Genomic DNA, 20,747 nt, shown 5'->3' with positions numbered 1-20,747 from the left:
GGGGGGGGGGGGGTTGCATCTGGATTTTGAACCCAGACAAGGGTACTGGGTTTAATGCTTGGTTCCAGCACTTGGACATTTTGTTGCGGGAAACAGACTGGCCGAGATGCAGCAGGCAGCACTCAGAGAGGAGAACTCCAAACTTTACATGGGTGGGCCCAGAGGAAAACAAGGGCCCCGATCCGATCCACAGTTTCTCACAATCTTTATAGGCTCTCTAGTGTCATAGATTTTCTATTCTACCGGATGGACAGTTGTGCACGGGGTTTCTAGCGGGGAAGCATGTTTTCGGAAGCTGAGTGTGATAAGGGGAAGAACTGGCTTCTCTTACAGGGAAAGCCTTAGAGAAATCTCTGGCCTTGGACCCAGAAGCCTCCACTTCCTGGAGAAAGGAACCAACCCTTTCCCCAGGCGCTGATTTCTTACCATGACATTTTTTATAATTTAATTTCACAACCAGGTCTGGTTTTGCCATCACAATTTCACTTCTCTACCTTCAATTTCTCATCTGTGAAGCAATGGAGCCAGCAGTCTCTACCCCACACTGTCTTTGTGAGGAATCAATGAATTCACACCTGGGTAGCACTTAGAAAAGCACCTGGGGCTATCATGGGAGCTTCTCATTATTTATAATAATGATGCTGACGCACAAATTTAGGCAGAGCAGGCCCATTTCCCCGTGCCACACTCCCCACCACTCCCTATTGTATCATTCTTGGCCTGATTCTTCCAACCACCTCACCACCCAGTCTTGAAGGCATTTACATTTGCAACTCCTGAATTATATAGTCCCGGGGGGCTCTTCTGCTGGTGGCATCTGTGACCTGAGGGGTTCTGAATGTCCTTTGGTTTTGCAAGATTCTGACCCCATCTGTTATATCAGGTAGGGGTGATTTCTGCTATTGTTTTTGTTAATCAAGCATGGAACCCACAGAGCCAAGCATCCATCAGTCACTCAACAAGTGACTGTTGGTCCCCTGTGTTCTGAGAATTAATTCCTTCCAGAGAGTCTCTACTGGGGTTTGGGCACTTCCTCCCATGGTGCCACCATCATGAGAACACTTGTAACCGCCTCTCTGAGAATTCCCTCGGTGCCTTCTGCTTGTTCTTGTGGGCACCCCAATGGCAGTCCATCTGCATGCTTTGAGAATGGATTAGATTTCAGTGAGTGATCCACTTGGGTCAACCATGTCAGGATAGAACAGTGCATGAGGCACTTAGACTTGGGTCTCTAGATGGCCCATTCATGAAGCAATTCCCAAAGAGGATATCCTGCCCCATTAGAATGAGAACTCAGAAGGGAGCAGGACACAAATTCCAACCGAGCACACATTTGCCTATCAGATGAGACATCAGGTGACAGTTTTACCCTGAAAAATTGGAGCCGTTCAAAGTCAAAGACTTTGGGAAATATCGCTCTCCAAATAGAAGATGTCTGTCTAGAATCTGGCCCGCCTGCCAACGCACCCCTCCATCCTGGCGCCCTCCTGCCAATTGCCCCTTGCTGTTGGCCCCTGAGGAACTGCCCTCTTAGATCCTGGGATCCTTTGTTTCCCCACACCATCTTTAGCTTACTCCTTGGGCTGAGCCCTGACTGTGTGTCTCTTGAGTTGGTTCCCTAGATAAAGCTTCCTGATGGTGGAGCCTGACTTTTGTTCACCCTGGTATCCCTAGCACCTAACTCCATACTTGGCATCCAGTAAATTCTCAGCATGTGTTTATGTGATGAATGGCCTCTAACAGAGACCAGGGAGGTCACTCATTTAGTCACTCATTTAGATAAGCATGTTCTTGTATGTTTGCTTTATTGGTTTCCAATATGGTCCAAGAATATGCTCTGTGTGATTTCAATTCTTTTGAATTGTTGATGCATGCTTTATGGGCCTGGATATATGGTCCATAGTGGTATAGGTTCCTGAGAGCTTGGTGTTTGAGGAGATTACTCAGTTCTTCTATGTCCTTGCTCATTTGCTTACTAGATAGCACTGCTAGTCTCCCTATTGCTGAGAGCTGGGCATTTGTTTTAATTGTTTTTAAAATCTCATTTGGTTAGGACCCTAGGAAATACATCTCAGGAGCAAAATGGCATGGGAGGGGTGGAATGTGACCTATTCTGTCCCGACTGCTGTCAGTATTCTTTCTTACTGCATCTCTTTGACCCACCCTGGAAAGAAATGCAAAGCAGAAAGAAATAAGGTCCAAGTATTTAGAAGTAACTTGAGAAGCTGGGTGTGTGTGACCTTAAACAAATGCCTGGCCTCAGCGTGCCACTGATTCCAGGTTCCAACTGCTCCATTTCTCAAGCCCAAGGAAAGGAGGAAGCGAGAGACAGGGAGAGGATGAAGTGGGTTCTGTGCAGCCCACAGCACACTCTGGATCCATGGAACCCGAGAGAACCCCCCAGGAAGCACCGGTGGTACACTAGGAAAGTCAAACCAACAGATCAAAGTTAGGACATCCAACCCTCATCCCAACTCCCCACAATTCAGACAAGTCAGACATCATGCCATCCTACACCTGGCATGTCTGTGGCAAGAGTGACAATCAAAATATTTCAACCACTTGAAATGTAACAACCAAATATCTCCCCTGCCCATGCTTTTTATCACTTCTAAAATGCACAATTTTCCCTCTTTAAACATTGCTGAAATCACACTAGGTGCAGTGATCCATGCTGGTCATCCCAGCACCTGGGGAGGCTGAGGCAGGAGGATCGAAAGTTCAAGACCAGCCTGGAGAACTTAGTGAGAACTTGAGAGCCTGTCTCAAAATTTAAAAAAAAATAAAAAGGGCTGAGGATGGAGCTCAATAATACAGCACCCCTGGGTTCAATCCCCAGTACCAAAAAAGAAAAAAAAAAGCTGAGATCAGATATCTTTCAGGGCATCTTACAATCTGTAGAAAGCTGTCTTTTCTCATTCTATGACCTCTGAAGCGAGGAAGCATCTTATAGTCAATGGCATCTGAGATTTCTTTGTGTGAATTGGCCAGTGTCCTGGTGTTTCACACAGATAAATGCTGAGCCCAGCTGATAAAGAGTAAAAATAACACCCGGTACAGCAGGAGCCTGGCCTCAGCAGAAATGATTTATTTGGGACACTGGTGCCTCTGGGCTTGCAGTGGGCTACAGCCTCTAGGACCCACCTGGGAAAGCAAGGTGTCAGCAGAGAGGTCGTAGAACATCAGGTGCCTCTCCTAAGGAGGCCAGGGCTGCAGGTTTAGTCTGGCTCGTGTCCACAGGTCCTCTCCTCCCCCAGTACCCAGCTTAACAGGGAGGGAGAAAATGGGTGGGGAACAGTGTATCCCTTCCCAGCCGTGGTGGGACTGGCCAAGAGGCATCCTAGTGTGGAGAGAACAAGTGACCTCCAACTTGGACGTCCGACTTCAGATTCCTTGGCTTTACATCCTGACCTCGCCACTTACGAGCTGTGGGACTCCAGGAAATTCAGATCAACTCAAGGAACCTCATGTCCCAATTTGTAAAATGTGACCAGGGTGGCTGCTTGACACCCAGCATGGCTGCTATAATGCTAACGGTTTGAATCTAGAATGTCCCATTAGAAAGACCGAGGTGCCACAAGAAGTCAAACACCTGCTCTGAGCCGGTGGGCCAGGCAAACTTTACTTCTGCCAGAGGGAGAGCTACAGAACCTGGCCAGCAAGGGTACCCGGGGCTCCCAGTCTGCCTGCTCTGGTCCCTAACTCAGCGCTGCCCTTCGCCCTGATAGGAGGAGCAGGGTCACCATGCACGCGATTGGCTCATTTTTTTTTTTTTTAAGCTGGGGCGGGAAAAGGAAAGGATGGTGGTGAAAATGGTTACAATTTGGATCTTACATCCCAATTAAGGCTAAATACTCTATTCTGAAAATGGACCGTCCACCACATGTTGGCAGCCTCCTCTCCACTGAAGCAAGGTTCCGAAGTGGAAATTGTAGGGGATTTTATGCAATGATCAGATGGTGAGCGCTGTAACCTCATAGGTTGATGAATCCATGTGATGGATGAATAATCTGAATGAATTACTGGGTGGTAACTGTAGGCAGGCGGAGCCAGGAAGTAGGTCCCTGGGAGCTTGGCCTTGGGGACTGTATCTATTCCTGGCCCCTCCCCCCTTCCCGTCTGCCCTAAGTGAGTGGCATTTCTCTGCTGTGCCCCTCTCCCTTGCTGTTCCCATAAAAGAGTCTGTCGACTGTGGTCTGTGAGTCAAAATAAATCTCTCCTCTTCTAAGTTGCGCTTTTTTTTTTTCCCCCAGGTATTTTGGTCACAGCAACAAAAAGCCAACACATATAAATAGCCCCTCAGCATTACAGCTAAAACTCCGAATGTCCCTCCAAATGAAATGTCTTCATGAATTCTGTTGTCATCTAGGCCATAAAAAATTTTTTTTAAAAAATGATTAAGTTAAAAAAAAACAAACAACACCTAGAACCCCCACTGACGTGCCTTCTATTTCCTCCCCCTTCCCCGTTATGATGCTCCTAAATATGATCATTTGTGAATGAATGAGACTCATCAAGAGGGAAACAAATTGTGTCAGCCTCTTTCAAATTTATTCAAAGGGGGAACTCCTTCCTCTGCAGTTTAAGGGGAAAGGAGAAAGAAAGAAACATCAGACATCCTGTGGCTTTCTGGTTACTATAGATTATGTAAAACCCTTTGGTCACCATAGGACCCAAAGCATAGCACTGATTCAAAAATTGGGATGCCTAGTCCAATGTATAATCAACATGTCCATTTTCCTTAAAGTTGAACTTTCTTTCCCCATCCTGCTCCCCACCCCCACAGCTAGAGCAAGTACTGTAATGCCAAATTCCTGGGACCCCAATAGACCTCCAGGAGCTGAATCTGATGCAATCACACAAGAATCTTTATTGCAAGCTCGAACCTGGACTCAAAACCGTTTCCGACTCAGGGTCCCGAGGAGTGAGCCCGGGTCCTTTGTTCAGTGAGATTTTATAGGTTTTGGGGGGATACTCTAGGTGTCACAACATCATACAGCAAATCATTTTACACCACATGAAAATCAAATAAAAACTCCTAACATTGATTAGCACATTATCTGGCGGGAACAAGTTGGGTAGGGGTGATTGGTTAGTACAAGAGGGGGATTCATTTGAACTGATTGGTTTAATCTGTGAGGGGTGTATGTGCTAACCTACACGGTTTCCTAACATGTTATCAAACATCGAGACTACTGTGGGGGGGGGAGGTCATCTAGCATCCCAGGTATTTTCCTTGTCTCATGCTGATTGGTGGTTGCTAGGGCATTGCTATGGGTCCTCACCTAGCCTAACTGAGTCAGGGACACCTGGAGCCACAGATATCTCCATTATTTACAGCAGGGTGAGTATGTGCCTAGGAGTGCTCTGTGTGTTTTTTCCAATGACAAGGGTCAAGCCCCCTCCCTTTGGACAGGCCTTGAGGTAGAAGCTGTTTTCAAAAATGGAGTTACATCAGTTTCTCAATACTAGGCTAGCTTCCTGCTGTTTCTGACCCTCCTAGGGGCAGATGGGCAGGAAGGAGAGAGAGAAGAGCACAAGACACTCTTATTTCAACTGACATGTTGTAAGATGGGTCCAAGCTGCATGGACCTTGCATGTGCTTATAACTTAAGTCTGGCTGGAGTTGTAGCTCAAGGTACAGTGCTTGCCTACTATGTGCAAGGCCCTGGGTTCCAGCCTCAAGTGCTGCAAAGAAGCAATCCTTCCCCATTTCTGTGAAGTGGGGCATATGCGCTTTTTCTCCACATTCTCCGTTTGGCCCCTGGTTTGTGGTTTGTCAACTCCATGAAGAGGCTTCCTTTTGGAGTTCTACTTCCCTTCTAAGAGGTCTTCTTGGGCCGACTTCAAAAGAGCTCTCAACCAAAGCATGGCCTACCTCTGGTCCACTGTGACTCTGAGCTCTTCTGTGCTTCAGACCATTCCCCAAGGAGAAGCCCTAGTTTTCCTTGCCTCTGCCTCCTGGTTCCTACCCATTACATTTCTCAGGTGTGACTCAAACATTAGGCTGGCTTCTAGTTGCAGGGAACTCCTAGTAGGTTGTTCATAGGGTCACTCTAGTACCTTCTCTCTAGGATAGAGGTGACAGGAAAGAAATGTATCTCCAACCCTAGTCCATGGGCAGAAACTCACTCTCTAGAGAAATCCCCCTCCCAAGCTACCCCTCTCTCTCAATCCTCTTCTTTGATCCATTTTCATGATCTAGTTTTTAGCTAAAGGGAATAGAATTTCCTAAAATAGGGTTTCAGTTATTTCCTTTGAAAATCTGCATCTTGGACTACCACCTAACTTTAGAATTTTGCATCTATTTCATCTTAGTGCTTTAGTTAAACTTCCAATTTAATATCCTGTTACATATGGATATGTATCACTTATCTTGTTATACACATAAACACAAAGACATGATCAAGTTATAGCATTATATGTGACATGCTGATTTTAAATCTTTTTTTTGAAACTTAGTTTATTGTGAACTTCTTTGTATGTCAGTAGATGCATTTCAGCAAAATCAGTTTTCAAGGTTTAAAATATTCTGTCTACACATACTATAATTTACCTTACCAATCTCCTTTTATATTGGATATTTGCAATTACCTCCTACTCTTTACTATTATAAGTGGTCCTGAGATAAACAATCTTATAACTATGTCCATGCAGACATTCTGAATCGTGTCCTTGGAACAAATGCTTAAAATAAGTGCTTTTAAAGTTACCGTCAAGTTTTTCTTCCAAAAGACTACAGCAATGTATATCTCACTAAACTGAAAGTGGGGAGAAAGCCCCTTTTAATCTTGTCAAAACTATTATCAATTTTGTTCTTGGTTATCTGTTCAATCAAAATGTGTGCTGTTTTTAAATATGCATCTCTTTATTGTTGGTATAAACTCTTACATTCTGTACATTAACTCTTGAACCTTTTAAAATGAATTGCTTACCTTATCTCCTCAGTCCATTTCTTTATTAGTCTTTATCTTTTTTCTTATTGATTTATAGGAGTTCTTTGTATGTGAATTAAATTAGTTATTTGCTTATACAGGTTATAAATGCTTTTACTTGAATTTTTCTTTTTTATGCTTTTTAAAAATACTTTTTAAATATCATTATATTTGTTTATTTATTTTTATACTTTTTTGATGTAAGATTTTTAAGAGTAAAAGTCTATAAATCAAGCCAGGTGCAGTGGTACATGCTTATAATCTCAGTGCCTTGGGAGGTAAGAGGATCCCAAGTTCAAAGACAGCCTCAGCAATTTAGCAAGGCCCTAAGCAACTCAGCAAGACCCTGTTTCTAAATAAAATTCAAAAAAGGACTGGAGATGTGGCTCATTGGTTAAGAACCCTGGATTCAAACCTCGGTACCAAAAAAAAAAAAAAAAATCTACAAATCATTTCTGTTGTGATTTGTTTCTTTGGTGCATGCTCAAAAAACCCTTTCCAAACTCAAGAATATATATCCATCTCTACTTTCCTCTAGTTCTTTTATGATTCTATTTTTATGTTTAACTGTTTAGAATATTTTGGTATAATGCGTTTAGTTTTCCCTCCAAACAGATATCTAAATACCACTTTTTAAATAATATATTCTTTTCCCACTAATTCAAAACACTAACTCTATCAAATACATATTAAATTCTCATCAATGCCTGGCTCTATTTTCATTAGTATTTTTATGTATGCTTGCATTGCATTACTAACACTCTGCTTTCATTTCTGGGCTTTTGTATTTTAATAACTATGTTTTCAAAATATTCTTTGCTTTCTTCATATTTATTATTCAGATTCAAATGTGCAAAGTATTTCAAATAAAATTCAGAGTCTTTTTGTCATTTCTCAAGACCTGTTAGGATCCTGATTTCCTGCATCAAATTAACATGGAGATGAACTGATCTTTATTGAATTTTGCCATCCACAATCATCATGGACATCCCGTTTCTTGATAAAACCTCCACATTGGGAGAAGCCATACATTTTCTGCAGTGCTAACGATTCAACATGACATGATTAATGCAGTCACTTCTTATTTATTTATTTATTTGTGGTACCAGGGATTGAACTCAGGGGCACTCGACCACTGAGCCACATCCCCAGCTCTATTTTGTATTTTATTTAGAGACAGAGTCTCACTGAGTTGCTTAGCACCTCTCTGTTGCTAAAGGCTGGCTTTGAACTCTCAATCCTCCTGCCTCAGCCTCTTAAGCTGCTGGGATCACAGGCGTGCACCACGGAGCCTGGCTGCAGTCACTTCTTGATGTGTGAAACTCAGACTGCAGACATAGCTCCCCTCTTTCCAGCTCTCTCCATTGCACCTGTTTTTGTGTTTTGTTTTGTTTTTCAATGCTGTGGATGGAACCCCAGGGGTTCTGCATGCAAGGTCAGCACCCTACCACTGAGCCACAGCCCAACCCTAATGCACCTATTTTCAGACTTCACTGAGATCTCATTCCTAGAGCCCTCGACCTTCACTCCTCAACCTTCATTCCTCAACCTTCACTCCTGATTCTGCCTGGCTCATGGTCCAGCCCCTCAACTGCTCTCCCTTCAACACCTCAACTCCCCTGACCACAAAGCCCACATATAGAACCCCAGCCAACTATCTGGTCCAGCATGTGTCCCCCTCTCCATCTGCATCAACCTGCTGCCCTGTAGGAGAAAAAAAAAATCACACAATTACAAAATCACTTTGAGCCACTGCACCCAGATACCTGGCTCCAGTGGACACCCAGTTTGCCAGGCGTCCTTCAGTGTGCCTGGGCAGCCTGGGGACAATACTGGATACCATCCTGGAGGAGGTGTTGCGGGTGCCTCCCACCGATCCCTGTGCTTGGCCAGTTCATTCATTCTTTGGTGCTGTGCATCCTGTCCCCAGGTGTTGGCTGTTAATGGCTCACAGATGCTTTCTTTCCCAGAGACTTATCCTCTGCCAGTGAACCTTACCTTGCTCAGGAGTTCTGCAGCCTCGGAGGGGACAGCCACAGTCATCAACTGGCTGATACCAAGTGTGCAAAAGCTGGTCCTCTTTCCTCAGCTAGGACTGTGCTGGATAGGGTTAGACTCTGGAAACTTCCTTGAATCAAGCCAAGGCCAGACTTTGCCGCAGACCATAGTGTTGGCTGGTATCTGCTCTGTGTCCTCACTCCCAGATAGGTTTTATAGTATTCCCTCAAATCCTGGCCACATGATTCCTTGTCTAACAGTCTACGTCTAGGGACCCAATCTGAGATACAACCTCCTAAGGTTTTGATGAGAATTAAATGAGCAAATATATGCGAATCTTTTTCAACAGTTCCTAGAACAATCCAATTGTCAAAATTAGGTGAACCACTGTTATTTTTAAGTATCAGGATTCTGATACATAAGAATACTGTGTGTCTACAATTGTTGCCCAGTTTAGAGAGTGCTATGTTGGGTCAATCGGGAATTAGTCCAGAATAAAATTAATTAGACAGAAAGCAGATTCATGTTTTTACAAAAAGAGCCCTAGCTGAGGTATCTATCCACAGAGAAAATGTGGAGAACGGGGGGCATTGGATCTGGACAAGCATGGTGGCTGTTCTCAAGATTTTAGGTATCTTTGAGGTTCTCTGTAGGAGTGTGATCCTAAATAAAGGCTAGGTGGACAGGGCCATATTTGTGTTCAATATGAGAAAGAATTTTCAGTCATTAGAATTATCCAGCAAACTCACCTACTGTGAGTTTCTCTTCACAGGAAGCAACTAAGCTGAGGTTCAAAAGGCCTAAAAAAATAATCTGGGGTGTAGCTCAGTGGTAAAGCATGTGCTTAGCATGTGCAGGGATAAGAATTCAATCCCCAATACATGCACCCCCAAGAAAATAAATAAATAAATAAAGAGAAGGGAAAGAAAAGAAATTTTAGCCTAGAGAAAGATCTGAATGAAATGACCTCATGGTGCTAAGACTTTTGAATTTTTTTTTTTTTTTTTTTTTTTTTGGTGATGCTAGGGATCGAACCCAGAGCCTGTGCATTTGAGGCAAGCACTCTACCAACTGAGCTACATCCCCAGCCCTTTTGAATTCTTTGACTGCTTGAATTCATTGTAACTATCCTACTTCTTTTTTCTCCATAGAGTGTGCCCGGGTGTTCCATACAGGTGGGGCAAGACTGGTGCTGTGTGGAAAGAACTGGGAGAGACTAGAAAACCTATATGATGCTTTGACCAGTGTGGCTGACCCCAGAAAGGTAAGGCCTTCAGCAATTGGCTCAGGTCACTTCTAGGTGACCCAACCATTTCTAGAATTCCAGTGATTATTGTAGCCTCCAGTGATTATTGAGGTAGGGCTCTTGGGCCAAGTGGAATAAATTGGTGATTGCTTTGGGCAAATGGGAGGCAATGGTCCCCCTGATCTTGACATAGGCCTAAGGGGTGACTCGCTTTGATTACTCACCATGCCAAAAATTTAGCCTGACTCTCATCCGGAGTCTGTATAAGTTACACCCCAAAAGAATCTAGAATACAAGGAATGTCCAAGGTCTGCGCTGATTATAGACAGGGCTGGTTTTAAAACAAACAAGGATAACAAATTCTCAAATGACATCCCTTCAAAGAAATCAGGGACATGAAGTCCCCTCCCAAGATGTCACCCAGGAAGTGAATATTTATCTCAGTGCAGCTTCAGTTTTCCCAGCATTTCGGAAGCATTGTTTAAGAACTTGCACTTGAGGCTCTCCTTGAGATTCTTGGGTTGTTTTTTAATCTGTACCCTTGAGATTAGATTTGACACTTGTCAACAGCCAAAAGTAAAATACATACATACATACATACATACATACATACATACAACCAAAAGTAATTTAGAGCTAAATCTGGTATTTCTTAATTTTTTTAAGTTGTAGGTGGGTATAATATCCTTATTTATTTACTTATTTATTTTTATGTGTTGCTGAGGATCAAACCCAGGGTCTCACACCTGCGAGGCAAGTGCTCTACCACTTAGCTACAGCCCCAGCCCCAGCTAAATCTGGTATTTGAGGAGATGGATCAAATAGGGCAACATGGAATTCTCCAAAGTGTTTCTTGGGATTTTACTAGATTACAAGGTTCTGCAGTCAGTTGTGTGGGCAATGTTGAGTTAAACCAGGATCCTCTGCTTTCTTGATTGCAGGACCTCTCAGAGCCTTTGATATGCTAGCGCACATTGCAAGTCTCCAAAAAGAACTTGGAGAAGAGTCTAGGGAATTTCCCACACAAATGTGACCACACAGTGGTCTTTTCTCTCGAAAGCCATATCTCAGAACTAGTGTCTGTCCTACACTAGGATTGTATCAACCACACAGTGCCACCAATTTTCCCATCTACCCTTCACTCCTGGGCTAATAGAGTCTTAATGACTACAAGTATCTAGAGCTAAACACGGTACCTGGCACATAGTGGGTGCTCCCAAGATACTATGTTGAGTATATGATTTAGGTCCGAACCAAATGTAGCTCCAGAGTACTGTGATGGATTTTCTGAATCTTGTAAGCCAGTTTGGAAAGTACTTTCCAAAAAGGAGTTCAGAAATGTTAAAAGTAGGGGCTGGGGTTGTGGCTCAATGGTAGAGCGCTTGCCTAACATGTGTGAGGCCCTGGGTTCGATCCTCAGCACCACATACAAATAAAGTTAAAAATCCATTGGCAACTAAAAAATATTTAAAAAAAAAAAAAAGAAATGTTAAAAGTAATGATGTTACCTTGGAACCTTGCTAGTGCTCCAAAAAGGACCAATGTCAAGGACGAGAATTGAGTATATGAGTATATGAGTATTTGGATTTATCAGTTTTGGAAACTTGGCCAAAAATTCAGACTTCCTATTGCATTTTAAGATTTGGAGTTATTGGGGCTAGAGTGGTGGCTCAGTGGTAGAGTGTTCTCCCCTAGCATGTGTGGGGCACTGGGTTCGATCCTCAACACCACCTAAAAATAAAATAAAGATGTTGTGTTACCTAAAACTAAGTTTTTTCTCAGCAAAAGAAACAATAAGAGAGGTAAATAGGGAGCCTACATCCTGGGAACAAATCTTTACTCCTCACACTTCAGATAGAGCCCTAATATCCAGAGTATACAAAGAACTCAAAAAATTAGACAATAAGAGAACAAATAACCCAATCAACAAATGGGCCAAGGACCTGAACAGACACTTCTCAGAGGAGGACATACAATCAATCAACAAGTACATGAAAAAATGTTCACCATCTCTAGCAGTCAGAGAAATGCAAATCAAAACCACCCTAAGATACCATCTCACTCCAGTAAGATTGGCAGCCATTATGAAGTCAAACAACAACAAGTGCTGGTGAGGATGTGGGGAAAAGGGTACACTTGTACATTGCTGGTGGGACTGCAAATTGGTGCAGCCAATTTGGAAAGCAGTATGGAGATTTCTTGGAAAGCTGGGAATGGAACCACCATTTGACCCAGCTATTCCCCTTCTCAGTCTAATTCCCTAAAGACCTAAAAAGAGCATGCTACAGGGACACTGCTACATCGATGTTCATAGCAGCACAATTCACAATAGCAAGACTGTGGAACCAACCTAGATGCCCTTCAATAGACGAATGGATAAAAAAAATGTGGCATTTATACACAATGGAGTATTACTCTGCATTAAAAAATGACAAAATCATAGAATTTGCAGGGAAATGGATGGCATTAGAGCAGATTATGCTAAGTGAAGCTAGCCAATCCCTAAAAAACAAATGCCAAATGTCTTCTTTGATATAAGGAGAGTAACTAAGAACAGAGTAGGGACGAAGAGCATGAGAAGAAGATTAACATTAAACAGGGATGAGAGGTGGGAGGGAAAGGGAGAGAGAAGGGAAATTGCATGGAAATGGAAGGAGACCCTCAGGGTTATACAAAAGTACATACAAGAGGAAGTGAGGGGAAAGGGAAAAATAATACAAGGGGGAGAAATGAATGACAGTAGAGGGGGTAGAGAGAGAAGAGGGGAGGGGAGGGGAGGGGAGGGGGGATAGTAGAGGATAGGAAAGGCAGCAGAACACAACAGACACTAGTATGGCAATATGTAAATCAATGGATGTGTAACTGATGTGATTCTGCAATCTGTATGCGGGGTAAAAATGGGAGTTCATAACCCACTTGAATCAAAGTGTGAAATATGATATATCAAGAACTATGTAATGTTTTGAACAACCAACAATAAAAATTTAAAAAAAATAAATATGTAGAGGGAATTAAATGTATTGAAAATACCTCTGTGAAGCAGCAAAAAAAAAAAAAAACTAACTAAATTTTAAAAATAGTTTTTTAAAAATCTGGAGTTGTTGCCTTGGTCCCCAGAATGAATTCTTCATCCTTCTCGTTCATTCCAGAGTCATTTCAACTTCTTCTTCTTTTGGCTTTTTTCTTTGTTGGGGATGTTGTTGTTTGTTTTATTTGCAGTTATTCCATGATGTTTAAATTTCAAAAATGGCTGCTCTTAGATTGGGGGCCCTGATCCCACACATCTCTCATTGGTTCAGCAGACATTCACCCCGAAGCTGGTCCTGTTGGATCTCGCAGACATCAGCTGTGTCCAGGATGTGGCAAAGGAAGTCCTGGATTGCTATGGCTGCGTGGACATTCTCATCAACAATGCCAGTGTGAAGGTGAAGGGGCCTGTTGATAAGATCTCTCTGGAGCTCGACAAAAAGATCATGGATGCCAATTACTTTGGGCCCATCACCCTGACCAAAGGTCTCGTGAGTTTCCCTGTGGGTTTCGGGGCCACAGGATGCGAGGGAGGGCTCTGTTTGGTAGCCAGGCAATTATGAGATTCTGGACAGAATTCCCCAACCCATAATAGAAAACTCCCGTACTTAACAACATTTTTAAAAATTTAGTTTTTAGTATACTTTGGTGTCAGAAAAGGGCTCCTGGAAGTGTCTTTCTGGTATATTCCAACCTCCCTCTTATGAAACCCTTCTGCTCACCCAAGTTCTGCCCCTTACACCCTCTCCCTATACTCACACCCATGGCTCCCCTAAGATTCAACATCTCTGCACCCCTGTCTTCATCTTTTGCCTGTATTTTGCTACACCATCCTGTTAGTTGAGCTGCTTCTAACCAGGACACTTGGTCAAAGGTTCTGTCTTCAGAAATGAATTAGAGAAAGGGTTCATCCCCCAATTACGAGAGACCCGGTATTCTTTCAACCCCTTCATAGAAACAGAGAAGGCAAAAAGAAGATGCCTCCCTTAAAGGGTGAGCTGGAGGCTCCTGTGTAGGTGAGCTGGAGGCTCACCACTGAGCTCCAAAGCAGGTGTGAAGCCCAGGAGGTTAGGGATGGAGATCACCATGAGCTAGAAGCACAAGTTGAAGCCAGGAAGGAAGGAACGAACGAATGAAGGAAGGAAGGAAGGAGGGAGGAAGGGAAGGAAGGAAGGAAGGAAGGAAGGGCCCTCAATCTAAGAGCAACCATTTATGAAATTTTAACATCATGAAATAACTGCAAATAAAACAAACAACAATACCCCAAAGAAAGAAAGGAAGAAATGTTTATCAAATCAGCAGCTCAGGGGAGAGGATAAACCCAAAGAATGCCTCCCCACTTAGGGAGCAAGGTGCTGTGCAGGGGTGGAGAAGGCATGACCTCAGAGTCACCTTCCTGAGAGCCACATCCCAGGCTGAGAGCCTCCTGTAAGGGGATTCTAAGACAGAGAAGGGAAAAGAAGCAGTTGAGGCAGAAAGAGGACTCTCCAGAGCCTCTAGTAAGGTACCCCAGAGATAACCATTTCCTCCAGCCCAGCTCCTGAGGACACACCAACAGTTGTGTGTCATTCCATCAACCCTCTATGGGGACTGCTTTATGGCAGGAAAATTAGGAACAAAAAGTGCAGCTGGAACAGATAGAACTGGATTATCCTCCTGGTTGGGCTTCTCACATGCTAAGGGACCTGCATCTGGTCACTAGCCTCTGCTCATCTCTAACACAAAGGGGATAAATTCAATTGACCGTCCTGAAAGTTGAGTCTTCAAGCACCATCTTTCATCTGGTGCCCCAGCCCCATTCACCTGTATCATTGATTTACTTAATATCTTTCTCCACTTTTCCTCATTTTAAAGTCGAATCCACATTAGGAAGACATATTTATCATACCAACACACACATAAACCCCTCTTCACTCTCAATGAATAGAAAGCACACTGAAAACTACATGCAGTAAGACCTTCCAATACAGCCTGGAGGCTGTTCAGTCTTTCTCTTTGCTAAAAGATTTGTTAGCATTTGCAAGACAGGCACCAAAGACATATTAGAACCAACAAGGGATTTTTTTTTTCTTGAGACAATAGAAGAATTAAAAAAGAAAAGGTCTTTCCTATTATTACTAAGTTGGTGTCACTTAATTAATGCATATTGGTTGGTCATTTAAAATCATCCAGCCATACACCAATTGCCGCGACCCCTCGCCGGCAAGGGAAAACACGACACAGGATTCTTCTTTCAGCAGTTTATTCAGGCCTTGATTCATGTATCATCTTCTAGTGACCCGTCGCCGAGCGCCCAAGCACAGCCTAATAAAGCCTCCAGCATACCAATCTTAAGCTGCCACGTGGACCTTTCTCATAGGGTGGTAAGGGATTGCGTGCCAATTCTCCATATTAGGAGTTGTTTATCACAGGCCACAGTGGAAGCCGGCGCCATCTTCTAATGGCGGCCACGGTCTAATTAGAACGGCTCACCACACACCAGCTAAGCTGGCCCTCTCTTTGAAAACACTAGCTCGATGATTGTGGGGGGTCCATTCCATCCCTGTCCTGATGCAGTCTAACTGCCACTGAGGTAGTGGTGTCATGTGTGATGGAGGGGGTAGGGAAAGAGACTGCCTGACCCCACTCAGATTTCTAACTCTGACTCGTTGTGTTTTCCAGTCCTGCTTCCCAACATGATCTCCCGGAGGACAGGTCAAATTGTGTTAGTGAATAACATCCAAGGGAAGTTTGGGATCCCATTCCGCACAGCTTGTAAGTTACTAAGACAAAAATGGCATGCGTCATGTTGTACTTCTTATGTGATAAGACAAGCACTGTTATGTCTAAGACCAGGCATATGTCTGATTCCATGGAACAAAGAATATCTCATCAGAGATGAGATGGTGTCTACGAAGTTTTCTTTTATCCATTCATTTCCTTTTTTTTCCCAAGTATCTACAGCATGCAGATCCCTATGGGAGATGATGGGATATAAGAAATAGGGTTCCTCTCTTCCTGAAGCTCAGCTTCACAGATGGGCAGGACATGTGCTGGCTGAACACAACAAAGACAGATGAAGGTCGTGCTCCTACTTGGATGCAAAGTCCCAGCACAAAGCCCTTTCTTCCATGAGGATGCCCCTAAAGGACAGAAAAGAAGGTTGGGTGCACATCACAAAATAGGTTAGAGATGGAGACCTTCTGAGGAAGAAAAAATGGCAGAATTATAGGGGAGGGGCAGCCCTAAAGTTAAGATGTTCAAAGAAAAGAGAGATTTCCAAGTAGATGTTCATGGGATCTGTTGGGGAAATTCCAGAGACATTCCCACCTCCGGTAAGGTAGGCTCTGGGAGGGCAGGGAACAGGCCATTTCTTTGTCTTTAGTGGCCCACAGTAGCATGTGCAAAATAGGAGCTCATTGAGCATCTTAATGGACAAAGGGAGAGAGGAAAGAAGAAAAGAAAATTGTGCAGGTCCCCTGCATGAGTTGCTAGGGCTGCTATAACCAAACACCACAGACTGGGTGTCTTGAACAAAAGAATGGATTTATTAAGTCCATACTGGCCCATCTTTACCTGTGCAATCTGGTGCCATTCACTCACACAATCTCTTGTCTTTTCATTCTTCATAATTCACAAAGTGGGCATAATAGTTCCTCTGCCCCTCTTCGATCCACACAAAGTCATCCCTCATTACCCCTAGAGATGCCAAAATCCATGGATGCTCAAGTCCCTTAAAAATCATATAGAAGTTGCATACAACCTACACACAGCCTCGTGTACTTTAAATCATCTCTAGATTACTTACAATACCAAAGAGTAAGTTCGTTCTATGTAAATAGTTACTAGATGGTATTGCTTATGGACTAGTGACCAAAAAAGAGTCTGTACCTATTCAGCTCAGATGCAATTTTTTTCTGAATATTTTTTATCTACAGCTGGGAAACCCATGGATACAGAGGGCCGAATGTCTTCAAATAATGAGACGGAGAGTCTCACACAGGTGCAGAGACTCACATGAAATGATGGGTGCAGGTTCACTGTACACACCAGGAAGGGGCAACCTGGGGGGAAGAGGTGCAAGCAGAGGCAGGTGCCCATCTGGGTTTGATTCAGCCAGCACAGTGGCAATTTCTTTTTGTTATTTAATATTTAGTTATGCAAATTTTGGGACATTTCAATAAATGTCAGGATTTCAGCTTCTGAACAATCTGGCAACAGCTGGCAGGAGCTGAGGGGTGAGAGCACCTGCAGCACAGACTGCACTCTCTCACTCACCTCGACTCCTGGGCTGCTTCTCTGTACTCAAAGCTCACGTTTTTTTAATTTTGAACCTTCTGGAAATTTAAAGTGGTCATGCAAAAATGGACCACTTATCCAAGGGTTTCCACGAGCCAGGCTCTGTGTGACACAGCTCACACATGATGCAGCTCACACATGATGCAGCTCACAGATGTTCAATGCTTAAGGCAACTCTTTCTTGGTGAGCCTTATTTTATGGGTGAGGAACCAGAGCCCCAGCCCTGCACCCCAAGCCCTGCATAGTGAGGGGGTTGGATGGTTTTCCCAGAACAGCCTGGCCTCTCAGGCTGGAGAACAAGGGAAGGAGTAAGGGATCTGGTTGTAGGTATCTGAGCATAGGGGAGGGACCATAATACATCTACCTACTGCCTCCCTCTGTCTGCAGATGGGGCCCATGTACTGAAGAGGTGGCTCTAACTTCCCATCGTTTGGGGAATATGCACCATTTGGAATTTCTAGAACAATTCTTTACCCAATCCATGGCCTTCATGGCTTGAACTGAATTTGGTGCTAGATGATATGGATGATATGGACAGTTTCTCCAAGAAAAAGGTAGTGGGGTGGGGGCTGGAAGTAAGAGGGAGATCTGACCTCTGGGTTTACCGTGGTCACCAGCTGGCCTGAACCTTGGATAAGTACCTTGGGGATCAGCTGTCCTGGGAAGGAATGGGAAGTCATATCCTTGCTGGGCATTTTATGTTTGCTCATTTGATCTTCATAATAACTTGTCAAGAGAGATTTCATAGTCATTTTTAAAGATAAGAAAACTGAGTCTCAGGTAAATTGGCCAAGGGCACACAGCAGGCAGATAACTAAACAGGATTCAATCCCAACCCCGCCTCTTTCTACCTCTTCAAGAGGGCTTTGTCCTCATCTATAAAGCAAAGCGTGGACTCTTTAAGGCCACTTCCAGCTCTGAGTTTGCACGAATGTGTATGTGGGCCCTCTGGCCTCCAGTGTACCCACCAGGAAACAGGATTGGGGCCCTTCCCCACTTCTGGCTTGTTTCTCTTCCAGATTCAGCCTCCAAACATGCGGCCCTAGGCTTCTTTGACTGTCTCCGAGCCGAAGTGGAGGAATATGATGTTGTGGTCAGCACTGTCAGCCCCACTTTCATCCGGTCATACCACGTTTATCCAGAGCAAGGAAACTGGGAATCCTCCATTTTGAAATGTGAGATGTGTGTGTGTGGGGGGGAGGCCTGAAAGCTGGAGGGATTGGGGAGGGGGGTCATGCTGTGGTTTCAATAGGCCCAAGGGGGTGTTCCTGAAGCATGAGTCTGGAGGTGGTAGAGCCTGGGCAAATAGCTAACAGCAGGATTTGGGTCACAAACCTCTAGGACAAGGCACCAGGCAAAGAAAATCCCGACCTGCAACCAATAGACCATGGCCAGACAGACCCTAGTCACTCAACCTGTTCCTCAGCCTGCCTGTTTTGCATGTGTAATAACCAGAATTTGGGCTTTAGGAATTGTTCTGCTAGCCAGGTGTGGTGGCACCTGCCTGTAATCCCAGTGGCTCAGGAGGCTGAGGCAGAAGGATCATGAGATCAAAGCCAGCCTCAGCAAAAGCAGGGCACTAAGCAACTCAGTGAGCTCCTATCTCTGAATAAAATACAAAAAAGGGCTGGGGATGTGGCTCAGTGGTTAAGTGCCCCTGGGTTCAATCCCTGGTACCAAAAAATAAAAATAAAAGACAAAACCTGTCCTGTTCCCCTTTCCAAAATGGCAGCACAGAGTGGAGCTAAGACTTTCAAGCCAGGTCACCTGCACTGGAAGCTTGCCTGTGTTTCAGATCAGACTGCTGAACACTGGCAAGTCCTTTAATGACTCTGTGCCTCAGTTTCCCCTTTACAGAATGAGGGATAATAATACCTACCTCATACAGGTTGTTGAGGAGCCTAAACCTTCCATCTCACCAGCCCACCGTGAGTGCCCTATAAATGCACATAATCATTATTCTAGAATATTCTAAACTCGACATCTACACTGAAGAACCAGTATGAACCAAGACGGAGGTCCAAGCAAGTGGTCCCAGGAGGCCCTAGACAAACACAGCCTCACAATGACAAAGGGCAGGCCTTAATTCATCCAGCTTCTTCTTATTTCCTCAACTCTTCTGTGCACCTCCCTTCTCCTGCTCAAACTGCCCTAGTCAAGGCATCAAGGAGGAACTAGGCCCACTTCACAGATGAAGAAACAGAGTCAAGCGGGGCGGGGAGCTAGTATGACACCAGGGATAGAGGCCAGCAGATGGCAGAGTCGACCTGGAAGCAAGGATGGCCTACTTTCCCCCAGATTTGGGGCAGGCAGAGGGTTTGGGGCAGGCAGAGGGTTCCGGGCAGCTTGCTTCCCCACCAGTCCACAAACCCTGGCCCCTCCTGGGGCCCTTCAGTCTTTTTCAGGAAGTTGGCCTATGGCGTGCACCCGGAGGAGGTGGCGGAGGAGGTGATGCGCACCGTGAGGCGGAAGAAGCAAGAGGTGTTCATGGCCAACCCCATCCCCAAGGCCGCCGTCTACATCCGCACCTTCTTCCCTGAGTTCTTTTTCGCCGTGGTGGCCTGTGGGGTGAAGGAGAAGCTCAATGTCCCCGAGGAGGGTTAACTGGAAGAAGCCAAGGGGTGACTCATGAGAATAAAGGCTTTCCTGGCAGGTGCCAGCTGGTGTGTCCTCTCCCTAGCCCTGTCCCTCACCAGCCCTGCGCCCTGACCTGCTGAGGCCTCCCTGTAGGAGGCACTCACCATGGCTGAACAGGTTGAGGGTGGCTCAGAGCCTGCCCAGAAGCTGCAAGGCCTCTGGGTGTCTTACACAGATGTTCCCAAGACACGCTTCCAGAACCTTCCCTGCTCTGGAGGGTAATAACAGGAGACACAATGCATCCAACACCCACATTATACACACACACTGTGGCCATGGGCCTGCTCAGAGGCCCACTGGGAAAACCACCTCCATTGCATGCAAGGGTGACCTGCTCACATCAGCCTCGACTCAGCAACCTTTAGATAGAAAGTCCCAGTGGGACTTTCTGTAAGGATGGAAGTATAGTTTGTATCGTCCAACATGGCAGCTGCCAGGCACATGCGCTATCACATGAAAAACTGAATTTTTAATTTTAACTGAGATTAATTTTAACTCAACAGATAGTATCTAAGTATTATATAATGTAATTATTGTGTATTCATTATTATTATCAATGATATTAATATTTATAATGAATATACTAGGTAAATAATATGGCAAATAGGTTAACAGTGTGTAGTAA

At 44.4% G+C, this 20,747-nt stretch overlaps 1 protein-coding gene and 1 non-coding gene across 3 annotated transcripts in view; one reads left to right on the top strand and one right to left on the bottom strand.

Moving 5' to 3' along the window:
• Dhrs7c (dehydrogenase/reductase 7C) overlaps positions 1 to 20,137 on the top strand; it is a 20,930-nt gene extending 793 nt beyond the window's left edge. Inside the window, exons 3-7 of one of the 2 annotated variants that reach the window (XM_015504482.2) lie at positions 10,085 to 10,197; positions 13,479 to 13,692; positions 15,868 to 15,960; positions 18,505 to 18,660; positions 19,881 to 20,137. In XM_015504482.2, the coding sequence (XP_015359968.1) occupies positions 10,085 to 10,197; positions 13,479 to 13,692; positions 15,868 to 15,960; positions 18,505 to 18,660; positions 19,881 to 20,089 (785 nt within the window). In that variant the 3' untranslated portion in view covers positions 20,090 to 20,137. The remainder of the gene's footprint in view (positions 1 to 10,084; positions 10,198 to 13,478; positions 13,693 to 15,867; positions 15,961 to 18,504; positions 18,661 to 19,880) is intronic. The other variant, XM_015504481.2, reaches the window with a different exon arrangement.
• Positions 9,948 to 10,019, bottom strand: Trnal-caa. Its single transcript has one exon. It is a non-coding gene; the product is annotated as a tRNA-Leu (tRNA).
• Positions 20,138 to 20,747: the final 610 nt, after the last annotated feature.

The sequence above is a fragment of the Marmota marmota genome, unplaced genomic scaffold (genome assembly GCF_001458135.2).
Source record: "Marmota marmota marmota unplaced genomic scaffold, marMar, whole genome shotgun sequence".
NCBI classification, from domain to species: Eukaryota; Metazoa; Chordata; class Mammalia; order Rodentia; family Sciuridae; genus Marmota; species Marmota marmota.
The sequence above is the reverse complement of the archived record's forward strand: the minus strand, read 5'-3'. Positions and strand labels throughout refer to the sequence as shown.